This window comes from Rhineura floridana, chromosome 2 (genome assembly GCF_030035675.1).
Source record: "Rhineura floridana isolate rRhiFlo1 chromosome 2, rRhiFlo1.hap2, whole genome shotgun sequence".
Taxonomy (NCBI): domain Eukaryota; kingdom Metazoa; phylum Chordata; class Lepidosauria; order Squamata; family Rhineuridae; genus Rhineura; species Rhineura floridana.
In genome coordinates this window covers 182,978,138-182,995,851 of record NC_084481.1, presented here as the reverse complement: position 1 = coordinate 182,995,851, position 17,714 = coordinate 182,978,138, and the positions used below count along the sequence as shown (strand labels likewise).

The 17,714-nt window shown below is 44.2% G+C and overlaps 1 protein-coding gene across 3 annotated transcripts in view; it reads right to left on the bottom strand.

The window, feature by feature from the left end:
- AP4S1 (adaptor related protein complex 4 subunit sigma 1) overlaps positions 1-17,714 on the bottom strand; it is a 56,917-nt gene that overhangs the window by 19,091 nt on the left and 20,112 nt on the right. For all 3 annotated transcript variants that reach the window (XM_061611588.1, XM_061611587.1, XM_061611589.1), the window contains 2 exons: positions 11,713-11,888; positions 6,597-6,683 (listed from right to left, as the gene is read on the bottom strand). In XM_061611588.1, coding sequence (XP_061467572.1) covers positions 6,597-6,683; positions 11,713-11,850 — 225 coding nt within the window. In that variant the 5' untranslated portion in view covers positions 11,851-11,888. The remainder of the gene's footprint in view (positions 1-6,596; positions 6,684-11,712; positions 11,889-17,714) is intronic.

The window sequence follows — 17,714 nt, the reverse complement described above, 5'->3', positions numbered from 1 at the left end:
TTCATTTTTATGTATTCAGCCATGGTGTTTGAGTTCACTCACTCTGCCACACACTCTTTGCCAGTCACTCTCACAAGAAATCTTGTTTTGTTATTTCTGTTTGCCACACAACTATTAGGGATTGTCTAGTATTCGTATCTCACTGCTACAGCCAACACCTGTGACGTAGTCTCCTTTGTCACCACGTGTCTTTGGGACTCTCTTTGGTTCGTATCTGGATTCTCTGTTGTTCATATCCCACCGCTACTGACACCACATGTGAGGCGTCCTTCCCTGGCTCTCCCTGTCAGGTTCCTACCTGCTCGTGGTTACTGCCTGTCTCTAGGCACCACCAGGGACTCCACCAGTCCGGACCGCTCTCTCTTATGATTTCTCTCCCCGCTCTAGCACAGATCTCAACAGATCCCCCTGCTAGGCAACCACCAGTAATGTCCCAATACTAGTATTCCCAGAGACTCTGAATACTGGTATTGTTATTCTCTTCACCGCTGCCACCATTTGTTACAGTTCCCCTTCAGCCTTGGTCATTACCTTACCCTCCCTTCTGGTCTGTGAAACCCCAGCCAAGGATCAGGCCTTTGGTAAACCAAATTAAGTATTTATTACAGATAACAAAGCTAACAAGATTAACAAGATTTCTTTTTAAGGCACATAAGCATATGGTTTTACTCAATACTAATCCGAACTCCACCTCCCTCCTGGTAAACAACTCTCTAAACCCCACCAAGCAATCCACTCTTTCTCTTCTCCCCCCTGATTCCACAATTCACCACCTCACATTCCCCCAGATTTACCTGTCATCCTTTCATTTATACTGTCAGCCATTTTAAACATTCAGCCAATCATCAAGCATTCTATTGCCCATTCACTCCCCCTCCTCTTTCACTACTTACCATGTATACTCTAAACAACCAGCACTTGCCATATATACACTAATATATAGGAACATCACAGACTGCCCTTGAGGTTGGTCCGGAAGCTGCAGCTAGTGCAAAATGCAGCGGTGAGACTGCTCACTGCGGCAGGGTATCACCAACATGTCACCCCTCTGCTGAAAGAATTGCACTGGCTGCCCGTTTGCTAGCGGGCCAAGTTCAAGGTTCTAGTTTTGGTGTACAAAGTCTGATACAGCTCGGGACCAGGATACCTGAAAGACTGTCTTACCCCTTATATACCCAGTCGATCACTGCACTCTGCAGGTGAGGGCCTCCTGCAGATACCATTTTATCAGGAGGTTTGTTCGGTACAATATAGGAAACGGACCTTTAGCGTGGTGGCACCTACCTTGTGGAATTCCCTCCCCTTAAATATTAAGCGCCATCTCTGCTATCTTTTCGGTGCTTTTTGAAGACTTTCCTCTTCCAACAAGCCTTTTAAGTTGAGACCTATCCCAGTCTGCGTCTGTGTTAGAATTGCTTTTAATATGTCTTTTAATATTTTTAACCCTTTTTTTAAGAAGATGTTTTTAAAGTTTGTTTTTTTAAAATGTTTTTAACGTTGTTTTCTTTTAATGTATTTTAAGGTCTTTTTATGATGTTTTAAAGTGTTTTTAGTGTTTCTGTTTGCCGCCCTGGGCTCCTGCTGGTAGGAAGTGCGGGATATAAATAAAATAATAAATAAATAAATAAAATGTTCTATTTCTATTTTGGGTGCATTAACAGTTGAATCTGAAACTGAAGTTTGATGTAAAATCAGACTGATTACAATATGTTGCTCCTTCAGGAATGTTGGGGAAAAAAATTTAGCCTGCCCAAGATGCATGTTTTCAGGCTGCTATGTTTAAACCACTTCATTTAAGGCAAGGTGGGCACGGTCAATTAAAAACATAGAGCACACCTAGAATATATTTCACCTCCTACTGTTTTATCTTGTGCAAACTGAGACACTCCTGATGTCCACTGGAGACTATTCTGCACAGAGCTTGGAAAAGTTATTTTTTTGAACTACAACTCCCATCAGCCCAATCCAGTGGCTATGCTGGCTAAGGTTGATGGGAGTTGTAGTTTAAAAAAGTAACTTTCCGAAGCTCTGATTCTGCAGAATAGTCAGTGCCATTATTTCATAATCATTTTGGGACTTTTGTTAGTGTAAATTTTTCAAAGTGTTGCTGTAGTTCACATATTCACAGAAATAGAAACAAAAGAGAATGATTTCCTATAGGAAACTTCACTGAAACTTCAAAGTAAATCAGACATATTTAAAGAGACTATCTGAACTATGTACACTGTCTTAATCATGTGCTTCATCCCAGTTAAAACAAGATCAGCACAGCACATGTCTTCTTTCCATTATTTGGGCTGATCGCAGGTGTTGCCACCACTCACCATATGCTCAGAGGCACATGTTACCAAATTCTTCCAAGCTACACAGGAAGTGGATTGGACTGTGAAAGACCAACCCAAATGGTGTTTGCATTCTGACAAATTTGTAGGGCAGTACAATATCTCAAAGAGGAGGTCAGGTCTCCTGCTCCCCTGGTGCATTCACTATAGCTGCCCAATTCCCCTGCTTTTTAAAGTTTGATAGAAATATCTGTGGGCTTTAAGTACGTTCTTAAACCACAAGGTTTTTGGCCTATTAGTGAATTTCTCTGCTTTTTAATCCGGGAGGTAAGAAATGGGATCTTGTGCAAGCTTGCTGATAATGGATTGATCATTTGCATGCTTACTGAGCTCAGTGGGATTTACTCCCCTGCAATCATGCTTAGGATAGGTGAAACTGACCACAGGGTATGGGGAGGAGGGGAGGAGGGGGAGGGGAGCAGGCAGGAGGGGATGGGGAGGAGAAGGATGGGTTTGATCATTTGCATGTTTACTGAGTTCAGTGGGATTTACTCCCATGCAATCACGAGGAAGAAGGAAGGGGGAGGGGAGGAGGAAGGAAAAGGAGGGAGAAGGAGGGGAAAGCCAGGTCTGTTCACTTGCATGCTTATTGAGTTCAATGGGATTTACTCCTATGTAATCATGGTTAGGATAAGTAAAACTGACCGTGTGGGAGAAGCAGAGGGAGGGGAGATGAGAGGGAAGGAGAAAGGGAGGGGAGCGGAAGGAGGGGGATGGGGAAGGAAGCGATGGGAGAGGGAGGGGCAAAGGAAGGGGCAGAGGAGGGCAGGTTTGATCATTTGCATGATTATAGAGTTCAATGGTATTTACTCCCATGCAATCATGCTTAAGATAGGTAAAACTGACCATGGGGAGGAGGAGGGGGAGGGGGGAGGAGGAGGAATGGATTGGAGGGGGAGAGGATTGGAGGGGAAGGAAGGGGCAAGAGGGAGGAGATAGGAAGGAGGAATAGGGAGGGTGGGTTTGATCAGCTGCATACTTTTTGAGTTCAATGGGATTTATTTCTGTGCAAACATGTTTGAAAAGGGAAATGGACTGCCTTCAAGACAATCCTGACTTATCGTGACCCTATGAATAGGGTTTTCATGGTAAACAGTATTCAGAGGTGGTTTTACCATTGCTTTCCTCTGAGGCTGAGAGACAGTGACTGGCCCAAGGTCACCCAGTGAGCTTCATGGCTGTGTGGGGACTCGAACCCTGGTCTCCCAGATTGTAGCCCAAAACTGATCTGGAGGAGGGGCAGGGAGGGGAGGAGGAGGGGAGGAGATTGGGTGGGTTGGCAATGGGCAGAGGAGAAAACATTGTGAACAATATCATTGCTTTTCAGGGTTTTCCCCACCTTTTTATTCTATAGCAGGCACGTGTAGCATCCCACCCAAATTTAAACTAAAGCTGTGCCTGGACATATCCACACCAGACCTTTATTTCACTTTGGACAGTCATGGCTTCTCTCAAAGAATCCTGGGAAGTGTAGTTAGTGAAGGGTGCTGAGAGTTGCTAGGAGACACCCTGTTCCCCTCACAGACCTTCAATCAGAGGAGCTGACCATTAAACCAGTCTTGCCACTGGAGCTGTCCCTGTCAGGGGAATAGGAGTCTTCTCTCAGCACCCTTCACAAACTACACTTCTCAGGATTCTCTGAGGGAAGCCATGACAGTCTCACGTGAAATCAAAGTCTGGTATGGGTGTGGTCCCCTGATTAGGAAAGCCCAGCAGCTGTGAGTCTGGCTTTTAGAACACTGACAGTTGGTTCTTAATGAGCATGCCCGACATTATCATTCATTTCAAGCCAAAATTTATTAAATTAACTAAAAATCAGCCAGGCATTTTAAAAACTTTTAAACTGCAGAAGATGAAGGTCAGAGTATGGGGCAAGGTCAGTATTAGGATTACAGGTACTCTGTGACCATGGCTGATTTTTAATGAATTTCAACAGATCATGAGAAGTCTGAGAGAAAAAAGTCCAAAAGGGCCCTGGGTTCTTTTTTCTCTCTCTTTAGACTTTGAACTCTCAATTTTCTCTGTTTTGTGTATCGCCATGAAAATCGAGAGGGTTGTTAAGCAAGCGTTTCTGAGTTCAGGACTGTAAGTTTTGTAAGGTTTTGTTTTCAAACAAACTTATGGGAAGCATCAGAATGGCATGGGGGTATTTTCAATTTAACTTTGCGGAATGTGAAAAATCCACGCTGGCTATAGTATACAGCCACTCTTGTGGCTGTATAATAATGATGTTTTCTGTTATGTTGGGAAACTGTCCTGTGATCACTGCTGTGTGATGAAGGGTGATCTAGAAAGTTTGTAAATAAATACATAAATTTTAAATACATATTTTTTAAAAAAAATTGCAGAAACTTAACCCAAGAGTCCTTCCCTCGTAAATGGGTTGTTGAGATGTCACAAATGAATTATTGGCAACAGGTTTTTATCAGATTTTCCACAGGAATGGTAAATTCAGATTAAAGGGGGGGGGAGTTTCAGGCTGGCATTTTTATGGCAATGTTATCTTGATTGCATGAAGAGCACCAATCCCACAATAAGCAACCACCTGGAAACATCCCAGGTTTCCCATCAAGTCTCTATATGCAGGTTCTTACTTACAAAAGCTCATTGCAACCTACTTGTCTTTGAGGTGTCAGAGTTCTTGGTTTTGCTGCAAAAGACTAACAGTGCCATCTGTTTGAATTTGTCCCAAAGTTAGCAGCACTCTATCAGCCTCCTTTCTAGCCCCCCAGGTCTAAATAACAATGCTCAGCCTTTGGGTTTATTTTTTGGAATTCAAACAACAATTACCCACCCCCTCACCCATCACAGTCAAGTGTCCTATGAAGCTGCTTAAGTGCCAGGGCACAAGGTGTCTGCCTTGCAAAAGTGCTGTTCCCCCCTCCTATTTTGGCACCCCTCCCATACTGGCCCATCCTAGAACAGTTCTAAAAAACTTAGGAGACAGAAATTTTCAGCTACCTCCTTCCAATTTCTGTCCTAGAGGAAAAAGTGAAGATCTTGAGAGTTTGGGTAGGACTTTCCAGAGGGTAAGAATCAAGTTGGGAAGAACAGTTGCATGGAATAGGGTTATGGGAGAGAATTACAGCTTGAATGGCTTGAAAGGAGACAGTAACAGAGGTGAACTCTGTTTGCCCTTAGGTGCAGCTAGGTTGCGTATACACCAGCCTGTTAACGCGCTTGTGGGTTGCACACATCCATTTATGACATGTGCACTTTTGTGCATGTTTGTCCACACATGAGCACTTTCAATTGAACTCTTTCTCAAAGTTTCCAGTCCATGCCAGTGGGCAGTGCCTGATGGAACGTCTTTGCGCTGTGTGTTGCTGTTCCCTCCCCTCAATTAGTTCTTCCTCACTCTTGCTGATTTCTGGAGACCTGAGGTCCATTTTGGGCCTGCATGCAGGTATTTGTTTACCTGTAAGCCCAGCCAATTTAAAAAAATTTTGACATACGAGCTTTCCAACATTCCAGACTGACAGAAAACAATGGGTTTAAAAATATATAGCTGTATGTTGTGCCTGGCCCCATCAGCAGCCCACTGAGCACCTCGCCAACAGAAGTATGAGGTGGTGTGATAGATGGGACCCATCAAAATGTCACATGTTAAAAAACCCCACCCACTCAATGCACTTTAATAAGTCCACATCCGGGTAGAATTTGATTTTATGTTGATTCCCCCCCCTTACTGCATTATCTACAGATTGGGAAAATCCAAATGAAATGGGGGGAAAGTGCAAGCTGCCACTTGAAATGAGGACAAGGTCTTGTGGACAATGTCTTGTGGACAATGTCTTGTGGACAACATATGCACACATGGGATATATTGAATCCACTTTAAATTGCTGTGTATATAGAACACCAATCTATTTTTTTGGTAATGCTTTGATTTTAAGTTGTTTTAATTATGTACTTTGATTTTAAGTTGTTTTAATTATTATCCTGGGACCTCAGGTTAAAGGGCGGGTAATGAATTAAATTAATTGTCATCATCATCTCTGGTAGCAGGATGCAGAATATGCCACCCTTCTGATGAAAGAATTGCACAAGTCAGAAGCAAATGTTGGGCTTACTTTGTTCCTTAGGTACATGATGGATGAGATGAAGGCAATGGAGGCAATTGTGTCCCCAAGAAGGACACAGTATGGACTGGATCATATATGGGAACCAGGAGGAAAGTGTCAGGCATATATAAAGGTGTCCTTAGATTGATATTTGTCTTTATCTTTATATAAAGTACTAATAAACCCTTACCTCAGTTTCATTAATCCCAACAACTATGAAAAGAGCAGCATATTGCCTGTACACCAGCTTAAAATCTTTGTACTCAATGAAGGAACACTAAAAGAAAGAAACAAAATAAATATAAATTTGAGGAATGATACATACAGATTTGCCGATACCTATCTGCTTATGGGAATCATTCATCTGGACAATTTTTAGCTTATAAGGGTATAAATGAGACAAGCTAACAACATTACGAAGGTGCAGAAAAATCAATGCCAGTATTGCATTTTTAATTTTATTTACCAGTTCTAAAAGTGAGCAGCTTGCAAACAATCACAGAGTCTTAGGTTGCTTTCAGATGATCCGTTTATGGAGCTTTCATCCTGATTCATTTGAACAGAGTTTGCTGGGAGGTTATAAGGCATTGGCTGTGTGAGCTTTCATTCTGATTTGTGTGCTGGGAAATTATACCACATTGCGTCAAGCAAATGTTAACCCACACTTTCTAGTGCATGTTCCTGTCACTTTTCTTAATCACAGAAAAGCCTAGGTTGGGGGGGGAAGCAGATTTGTTGCTCAAGGGCACCAAATCCACTTTAACTGTGCAACCTGAATTTGCTGGTATGCAATTGAATCTCACCCACAAAACAGCAGCAGGCTAGAAGAGCTCTTACAATCAATTAGATGTTATTGGTCAGAGGCCACGCCATACCTTTGCCCTCTTTACGTATAAAGCTTGAAATATAAAGCTTTGCTGGAAAAGGAGTACACTGGTATGTGTGTTTTTATGTGTAGCAAAACCACCCCCCTCCCCTACCTCACCTTGTTGCACTCCATTGCCTTGAACAGTTTCTGCTAGTCCAGTTCACTTCTTGTATTGGAGCTTGGCTGAGAGACAACTGCTTAAAAAAAAAGGAGTGCAGTAAAGTTTTGCTTCCTTTACTTTACTGCATCCCTTCCTCACATGCTCCTTTTCTTGTAAAGACTAGACTCCCATATTCCTTGTCTGCAAGTAAATGACATATCTATCACCGGCGTATCACATCTAGCTTGGCCCTTCACAGAACCTGACCTAACTCAAAGTCACACTAGTGCAATACCTTTTGCTGGGGTCTTGAAACAAAACCAGTGACTAAAACCAGTGGGGTCTTGAAACAAAACCAGTGACAAAACCAGTGGCTATGCTGGGAACTCCCTGGATCTTACTGTCCTGCTGATGAATGCAAGGTCAGTGACTAATAAAACCACTTTAATTCAGGACTTAATCCTGCATGAATGCGCTGACCTTGCTTGTATTACCGAAATACAGGTTCCTCCCAGTTCTGCCCACCAGGTTTTGTGGCACTCCAGCAGCCTAGATCCAGGGGATGGGGAGGTGGGATTGCAATTGTCTGCAGGGAATCTATCTCCCCTGTCAAGTACCCTGTCCCTAACACCTCCAGCTTTGAGTGTGTGCGCCTGGTGTTGGGTCAGGGAGACAGAGTGGGGATTCTGTTGGTGTACCATCCACCCCGCTGCCCAACAGTCTCCCTCCCTGAACTGGTGGAGCTGGTCTCGGCGTTGGTGTTGCAATTCCCCAGGTTGATGGTCCTGGGTGACTTCAACATACATGCCGAGGTTAGACTCACAGGTCCAGCTCAGGACTTCATGGCTGCCATGACAACCATGGGGCTGTCTCTAATATCATCTGGACCAACACACGTGGCAGGACACACACTTGATCTTGTGTTCTGTTCGGGACAAGAAGAAGGTGATCTGAGGGTGGAGGGGTTCTTAGTGACTCCATTGTCATGGACAGATCACCACCTGACAAGGTTTAGACTTTGTGCCCCCGGTAACCTTCACAGGGGTGAAGGGCCAATTAAAATGGTCTGCCCCCGGAGACTCATGGATCCAGAAGGTTTCCTGAATGCTCTGGGGAATATTCCCAGCATGGCTGGCAATACTGCCAAAGCTCTGGTCAATCTCTGGAATACGGAGGTGACCCGGGCGGTGGACACTCTTGCCCCAAAGCGCCCTCTCCCACCAGGGAAGGCCAGTAATACACCTTGGTTTACTGAAACCTTGGGCCTGATGAAATGGCAGGGATGACGGCTAGAGCGATGATGGAGAAAAACTCAGTCCACTTCTGATCAAACACAGGCTAGAGCTCATTTTTGAGCCTATCATGTAGCAGTGATGCCAGCGAAGAAAGAACACTTCTCTGCCACTATTGCGTCTGCTCAGTGTTGTCCGGCAATGCTTTTCCGGGTGGTCCGGGGTCTTTTGGGCTCTGGCCCTACATTAGACTCTGAGCCCTCAGTCGCTTGCTATGACATGTTTGCGAGGCACTTTGCAGATAAAATTGCTTGCATTCGGACTGACTTGGACTCCTCATTAACTACAGTTATGCCAGATGTCCCTGAAGCTTCCTCTGGTCATTTTTCTATGGATACTTTTCAGCTTGTAAAGCCTGAGGATGTGGACAGGATTCTGGGAGAACTGATGGCCACTACTTGTTCCCTTGACCCTTGCCGATCCTGGTTAATCAAATCTGCCAGAGGGGGAGTGGCTGAGTGGTTGGCATATTTAATTAACACCTCCCTAAGGGAAGGTTCTGTGCCAACATTGTTGAAGGAGGCTGTAATAAGACCTTTGTTAAAAAAGCCTTCGTTAGATCCTGCGAATCCTAACAACTTCCGCCCAGTCTCTAATCTCCCCTTTCTGGGCAAGGTGATTGAGAAGGTAGTGGCTGCTCAGCTCCAAGTTTTCCTGGATGAATCGGACTATCTAGACCCTTTTCAATCAGGCTTCGGGCCTGGTCATGGGACAGAGACTGCCTTGGTCGCCCTGCTTGATGACCTACGCCAGGCATCAGACAGGGGGAGTGCATCCCTGTTGGTGCTGATGGACCTCTCGGCGGCCTTCAATACGATTGACCATGGTATCCTTCTGGGCCATCTAGTTGGGATGGGATTGGGAGGCACTGTTTTATGGTGGCTCTGGTCCTACCTGACAGACAGGAGCCAGAAAGTGGTGCTGGGAGACTACTGCTCCACCCGCTGGCTGTTGGCCTATGGGATACCGCAAGGTTCCATTCTGTCTCCCATGCTCTTTAACATTTATATGAAACCGCTGGGAGAGGTCATCAGGAGATTTGGAGTACAATGTCATCAATATGCTGATGACACTCAGCTCTATCTCTCCCTACCACCTGATTGCAGGGAGGGAGTGCTCATCCTAAACCGGTGCCTGGAGGCTGTGAAGGGCTGGATGTGGGCTAATAAACTGAATCTTAATCCAGACAAGATGGAAGTACTGCTGGTCAATGGAAAAACTGCACCAGGGACGGGGTTGCAACCTATTCTGGATGGGGCTGTACTCCCCTTGAAGGAGCAGGTCCACAGTTTGGGAGTTCTCCTGGATCCTGCCCTGCTGCTTGAATATCAGGTGGCTGCAGCAGCCAGGAGTGCTTTTGGCCAACTCGAACTGGTCTACCAGCTGCGTCCGTTCCTGGAGGCAGCTGACTTGGCCACAGTGACACATGCATTGGTGACATTGAGGCTTGTTTACTGTAACGCACTCTATGTGGGGCTACCTTTGAAAACGGTGTGGAAATTGCAGTTGGTTCAAAATGCATTAGCCAGAATGTTAACTGGAGCAGGGCACAGGGAGCATATCACCCCTGTGCTTTATCGACTCCACTGGCTCCCAATTTGTGTCTGGGCCCAATTCAAAGTGCTCGTTCTGACCTTTAAAGCCCTAAATGGCCTTGGACCAATGTACCTGAGGGACCGCTTACGCCCATATGTACCTGCCTGGAATTTAAGATCATCTGCCTCTGGTCTCCTCTGCGTGCCTGGAGTGAAAGATGTTAGATTGTCAGGCACGCAGGAGAGAGCTTTTTCAGCTGTGGCCCCCAAGCTCTGGAATACCCTACCCCAAGAGGTTCACTCTGCTCCCTCCCTGTCGGTTTTCCAGAGACTTCTGAAAACGATCTTGTTCCGGAGAGCCTTTGAGAGGGACTGAAGGTAGAGCCTGACACTGATGTTATGTCTTCTACGTTAAATTTTACCTTTGTAGTCCCTTTAGTACCAATCCCTATTAAAATACATAAAATACTATATATATATAGTATTTTATGTATTTTTATGTATTTTAATTTATTTTAATTTTTTTGTGATTTTACTGCTTACAATTTTATTATGTACATGTCTGATTTTATTTTTGTAAGCCACCCTGAATGCCCTATTATAGGGTATAAGGGCGGGATAGAAATACTTTAAATAAATAAATAATAAAGTTCACACACCCAAAATATGCAACTTAGTGCTCAGGTGAAGGTTCTGTCAGCACAAGGATTTCTCCTTGCGCAATGGAATGTTCTCCCTCTCTCCTTCCCCTGCGTGGCCCCTAAACCAGTTCTGCAGTTTCCCCCAGCCCTGCAGAGCAGATTTAGGGATGGCACAGGGGAGATGAGGAGAGGAAATCCTGTTGCACTAGTGCAAGTATTTCACTGAATACCGCCCAGATTAGCAGAAAAAGAAAGGTAAGTGCTTTGGACTATAAAGTATTCTACCATCTTGTTGAAATAAAAGGGGCTTCAAAGTTATTTGCTTCTGTTATTTTAGCAACAGTTTACAGATGAAAAAATAATTGCCCAGGATTTTTTTAAAAGTGATTTTCTTGAGAGGGCGTATGTCTGTACAGAGTGGACCCATATGTGTTAAAGCGATAGAGGGTGAACTGAAGAAACTAAAATACTGGATGTATATAGGCACAAATCATGCCTATGTGCAGTCCTGAAGAGTTAATTTTTATACAATATAAACTGATGGGTGGGAAAGTGAAATTTAAAGTACAAGGAGGTTGCTCAAATAAGGAATGCTTAACCATCTCCCACCACTGCTCCCCCCCCCACAACAGTCCATTTTCCCAAGAGCATTTTTCTTCCAGCCAAGCTCTGATAATGGAAAGTGGAGCAAAAAATGGCTGTGGGAAAAAGCAGAGAATAGGTAGAAGATTCAGCATCCTATATGGACCTTTTATATCACACCCACATATACATACTCCCGCTTACACACATAATACACTCCTGCCATAGGTCTGCCCCAATCACATATTGTTTGACCCTAAATCATCCGCGTAAGAACAGAAGACATACTTGTTCCTTTGAACGGGAAAGGCAATGCTTGATGACTTCAGTTTCTAGTACTGTCCGTTTATGAAGGTCCATGTATTCATAATAACGGGAAAGTCTTGTTTGCCCTTGTTTGTTCACCATAAGAAAAAACTTGATCATGTTTCATAGTCTGTTCTTTTGAGCCTAGATGGTCAAAACTAAAGGGAAGAAATCAAAAATTCAAGTTACATAAAACTGTCAGTAAATGAACTGCTTCATCTTTTGAACTGGCTGTGGGTTAGGAACAACCTTTTTCAGGCTGTGATTGTGGGGTCGGGTGAGTGAGGCTTCTAAAGCCACATAAAACATCCCAACCAACTGCCTGGTAGGTGATCTGTGAGGGGCAGGAGTTTTAGGTGAGCTCCTCTCAAAGAACATTTGCTACCAAATGCTTTACTAGCATATAAATTGTAAGTAGATATTTTCCAGCACGAACCCCTCCCATCCCACAAATTCCAGCAAGAAGATATGTTTAGCAGGCATGTGGGAGGAAATGCATAACCAATGTTACTGAGGCAGAATGGTGTTCTGCATAAAATTATAATTGTGGTGATTTCCCCCCCTCTGCATTAACGTACCAACCACCAAAAGATGTAGATGGGGTGAGGGTGAGTGTCTCTTAGGCCTGTTATAAAGGCAAGTGTACATGTCATAGGTCATTTTTATATTTTTCCATTGATTCTAGATTGGTTCTTCAACTTTTCTTAATCCTAAGCATACAAAGCCCATAAAGATAAAAGGCATAAATTGGTATTATCCCATCATAGTTGTCAACAGCACTGTTCTTTGTACAGTATCTATCTAACATGGTCTAATCCTCTCTCAGTGATTTGGCTCACAATATGGTTTTGGTATCCACATCAGACATGCTTTAAACAGTTATGGCTTCCCCCAAAGAATCCTAGGAAGTGTAGTTTGTCAAAGGTGCTGAGAGTTGTTAGGAGACTGTTAGTCCCCTCACAGAGCTCCAATTCCCAGACTTCTCAGGGAACAGGGGCTGACTGTTAAACTACTCTGGCCACTGGAGCTCTGTCAGGGGTATAGGACTCTCCTAATAACACTCAGTAGCCTTCACAAACTATACTTCCCAGGATCCTTTGGGGGAAGCCATGATTGTTTAAAGTGGAATAAATATCTGAAGTGGCCCTTGGCCTAACCTGCTTTACAGAGCAATCCACCCCATCCCACCCCTTATACCAGGCTGGGGGAGGGGTGGGATTGAGCATAGGCTCTCCTGGCTGAGCTGGCCTCCCATCAGCTGCCAAGCATGCAGATGGTAAGCCCACTGGCAGTATTGCCCACTGGCAGTACTGCCCACTGGCAGAGTCCAACTGAAAGCCCCAACATTCCAAAGATGGGGTTGAGCTGGCCGAAGTTCATCTCACTGGAGCTGATGCAGGGATCAAAGCCAATCATTCTGCCCACACCCCACTGCAGCCACCATGATTGGCTAGACTGGGGATGTGGTAGTGGATCTGGAAATGCCCACCACTGGCGACTGCACCTCAGATGTTGTGTGAGGATAAGATGAAATAACCTTCACCTCCTGAATCTTGGGTACTTGGAAGGTCTTTATATGCACTACTAGGATATGGTATCTTCTATGACATGTGCATTCATCATCTAGAAAGAGAAAGTGCTTTTTCCCTAAAGAAATATTACTCTTATTCCGATGCAATTTTACACAGATTTAATTGATCAATGATCCATCTAACACCGAGAATTCATCAACTGGGTGGCAGTCTCAATTATGCCTTTAAAATAACAGGATAAAAGCAAACACACACAAAAAGTCTCAATCTAGCTATGTTAATTCTGACTTAATTTCCACTAAAACCAATGGAACAAGTTAACCATTGCTTTATACAGAGCTCAGGCGCAACTGGGAGCTTAGCAATCTATGATTAGATCTTCCACAGGGTTTTTTAAAGTGCAAATACAACTGCAACGTCCCTCATTTGAGTCAGGATGGCAGCACTGAGGGAGACCTAGCTAACTCCTGTCCTGCATATTTTTTAAAATATCTAAATACCCCCCTTGATTTAGATTTGCCCCATGATTGCCCTGTAGCTCTGGAACTAGATCAGAAAAATGTTGTGCAGGAAGATGGTTACCTACCACACACAAACGCATGTCAGATCATGTAGGTTCTGCTGCCTTGTCTAGTTGTATCCTAAATTTAGTTGGCCTCGGACCAAAAGGTATAATCCAAGGATTACCAACCTTTTTGGACCAGGGAGCACATTTTAAATTTTGAGAGAGTGCTGAGGGCACCAGGCATAAATTGGCTGCTGCCAAGGGGATGTGGCATAACAAAAATGGCTGCCACAGGGGGCATGGCATAATGTAAAGTTAGAGAGTACAGTCATGCTGCTGATTATCTACCCCCGGACATGGGAAATCAGCTATGTCCTACTGGTTCTGAATGTGGCAGAAGAACCCTGTTTTCCCCAATGCCAATCCTAACCAAAGTGTAGGCTGCCATCTTGTATTCTTATCTGGGAACAAGCCCCATTAAATTTAAATTGTTTTAAATTGTTTTTATATTGTTTTAATTTAAAAATTGTGTTTTAAATTGTTTTTAAAATATGTGTTTTAAATTGTATATTTGTTTTAATGTTTTTGATTGCTGTAAACCGCCCAGAGAGCTTCAGCTATGGGGCGGTACACAAGTGCAATAAATAAATAAATTAAACACAAAGAGACTTACTTCTGAAATAGACATGTATACCATTATACTGTAAGTTAACAATACAGTGAATTCTTAATGAGGGCCTGACATCAGCTCCTGCACAGCAGTACTCATTTGTCAGAAATAGATTAGAAGGGTATCTGCACAGTTTGCTTCATAAAATTCTTTCTAGGAAGACTAAAGACCTACTTTTTTTAAATGAAAGCTTGGAATTTGAAGCACCTGCCTGGGGGCACCAATAAAGGCCTTCATGGGTGCCATGGCACCCGTGGATGCTGGGCTGGTGACGCGCAGTACAATCAATAAAAGAATACAGTTATAAAGGATAATAAAAAACAACAGCAGCCATATCAGCATACTTGACAAAGAACAGATAATACCTGTGTGTGTGTTGTGTGTGTGTAGATTATAACTCTTATTGTTTATCATAGAGCTGGGAGGGATGTCAAAGGCTATCCAGTCCAACTCCCTGTTAATGCAGAACATTGACTGTTAAAGTATCCCTAATGGGTTTCTATCCAATGAAGGACACAATCCTGTTTGGCATTTTAAAGATATGAGTGGAGCTTCTCTGCTGCCAAGACAATTAAAAAATTGACACTCTAAGGAACCACACATCTATGCTTTTCTCCAACTCCAACGTATGCTGGAAGCTAGTACAGTCCTTGCCATTGCCATCATCCAGGATTTGCAGAAGTCCCTTCATAAGGTTGAAATTAGCTGAGCACAGAAGTATTTCAGGGTCAATTTCATGACCCATTTATAAATAATCATGAGGCATAGCATGGGAATTTTGCAAAGCAAATTTCATAATCTACCCACCACCCAGACACTATCTTGCTATGAGTTTTGACATGTCATGCATCGAGCCAGTCTCTGGCTGAGTTCAAGCATGCTAGATGTTGTTCACACACCACCCTCCACAGCAGCAGTCACAGTATCACCACCAGCAGTGTGTATATTGCTTACAGTGATGTGCCTAATAGTCCTCTCATTTATTCCAGGAAGTCTGAACTGAATTGCTCTCCCATGAGTACCCTTAGCATGAGTTTGTTGTTGTTATATGCCTTCAAGTCGATTACAACTTATGGTGACCCTATGAATCAGCGACCTCCAAGAGCATCTATTATAAACCACTCAGTTCAGATCTTGTAAGTTCAGGTCTGTGGCTTCCTTTATGGAATCAATCCATCTCTTGTTTGGCCTTCCTCTTTTTCTACTCCCTTCTGTTGTTCCAGCATTATTGTCTGTTCTAGTGAATCATGTCTTCTCATTATATGACTAAAGTATGATAACCTCAGCTTCATCATTTTAGCTTCCAATGATACTTCTGGTTTAATTTAACACCCAATTATTTGTCTTTTTTCCTGTCCATGGTATGCGTAAAGCTCTCTGTCCTGCCCACAGTGTGAGACACGAGATGGAGGAGAGACTGGAATTAATTCTTGTTTTATTAAAGTAACAGTTACATCAAAAGCAGTGTGCTTCATAGACCTAACTGTGCTGACTCACTAAGGAGCCTAACTAGGGTAAGTAGACATTCTCTGCAGTATATGGAGTAAGTTGACTCAGTACCCCAATCAGGGGGGCGCTGCCTTAAATAGGGAAGGTCTTAGCCAGTAATCTCTGACTCTTGCAAAGTACCACCTTCTGACTGTCCTGTTTCTCACGTCGTCTCGCGTGGGGTGAAAGGGGGCGAGCCTGCATCTGCTCATCTGACAGCAAAGGCTTGCTAGGGGCCGGCTCAACCTCGGGGACAGGGGGCAGGTTGACGGGGAAGCGTTTGAAGTGCCAGGCAGGGAATCCTGGGGGGGTGGAGCTGGCATGTGCGCCAGATTGCTTGCCAACGGCTCTGTTGGGAGTGCTTGCAGTTGGAGTGGGAGCTGTGTCGACGGGAGGGCTGTCTGTGGGAACTTGCGGGCTGTCAGCATCTCCCCCTCCCTCAATGTCCTTGAAAGCCTCCTCCTCCTCTGATACCTCTCCCTGATCCACCTGGAGAAACTGGGGCTCAACATCATCTCCCCCATGCACTATTCCCTTCCACCCCCTGGGCTTGGGCTTGTTTGGGTAGGCATCATGGAATTCTCTCACCAAGTCTGGTGCATGGACGTCATTCACCGCTTCCCAGGAACGGTCTGAGGATCATGCCCCTTCCAGTGGATTAAATATTGAAGCCGTCCCCTGCATTTCCGCAAGTCCAGTATCTGCTCCACTTCATATTCCTCCTGCCCATTCACCGTGAGGGGAGACAGTGGCTCCACGGGCGCTCTATGGGGATTGGGAGGGTGTTCTAACGTCAACAAGGAATGATGGAACACAGGATGTATCTTGAAGGTGGGGGATAGTTTCAGGTAGAAGGCCACTGGGTTGATCTGAGCCTCCACCAAAGGGTCCTACCCTTCAATCCTCCAACTTATTTTGCAGATCTTCCTTTCCCTGTTGCAGCTGTGGAAATCTCTGAGCCTTGCAGGGCTTTGGACCTGGTGGTTCATCTGTCTGATTCTCCTTGCTTGACCAGGTACAATTTATCTATTAATTTTGTTATTCACACAATTATCCATATAAGAACACAGGAACATAGGAAGCTGCCTTATATCAAGTCAGACCATTAGTCCATCTAGCACAGTATTTTCTACACTGACTGGCAGTGGCTATCCAGGGGCATTCCCAACCCTACCTGGAGATGCCTGGGATTGAACCGTGGATCTTCTGCAGATGCAGAATTTGGTATTTGGATTGGGGCTCATGCCATAGTAGCACTATAAAAGAATGCAATTCTCATTGTCTTCAGAAAGGATTGCCTGTGCATACCCACCATTTTCTGTAGACCCACCATTCAGGAGATTTGAAATGTAGTAAACTTTTATCTACTTCAAGGATGGGGAAGCTATGACTCTTCAGATGTTGCTGGAATACATCATCCCTGATCATTGGCCTTGCTGGTCAGGTTGATGGGAGCTGGAGTCCAACAACATCAAGAGGGCCACAGGTTCCTCACCTCAATCAACCAGAGCTTGGAAGTAACTCGTTATTTTTAACGAGTTACTTTTAATTCGTTACAATTTTAAATAACGAGTGGGTAATTCCATTACATTTGGCAAGTAACGGAACGAATAGTAATTTCCCTACTTTTCAGCTTCAACTTTAACGTTTCCACGTTAGGTTGGACGTTACTTGGGGGCGGGAACAAGGGGAAGTCAGCTCCTGGCTGTGATTGGTTAACACAAGACATGTGCCTCACACTGATTGGACCTCTGCGCAGACTGTCTCTTCCCTCGTGATCTGTGTTAGG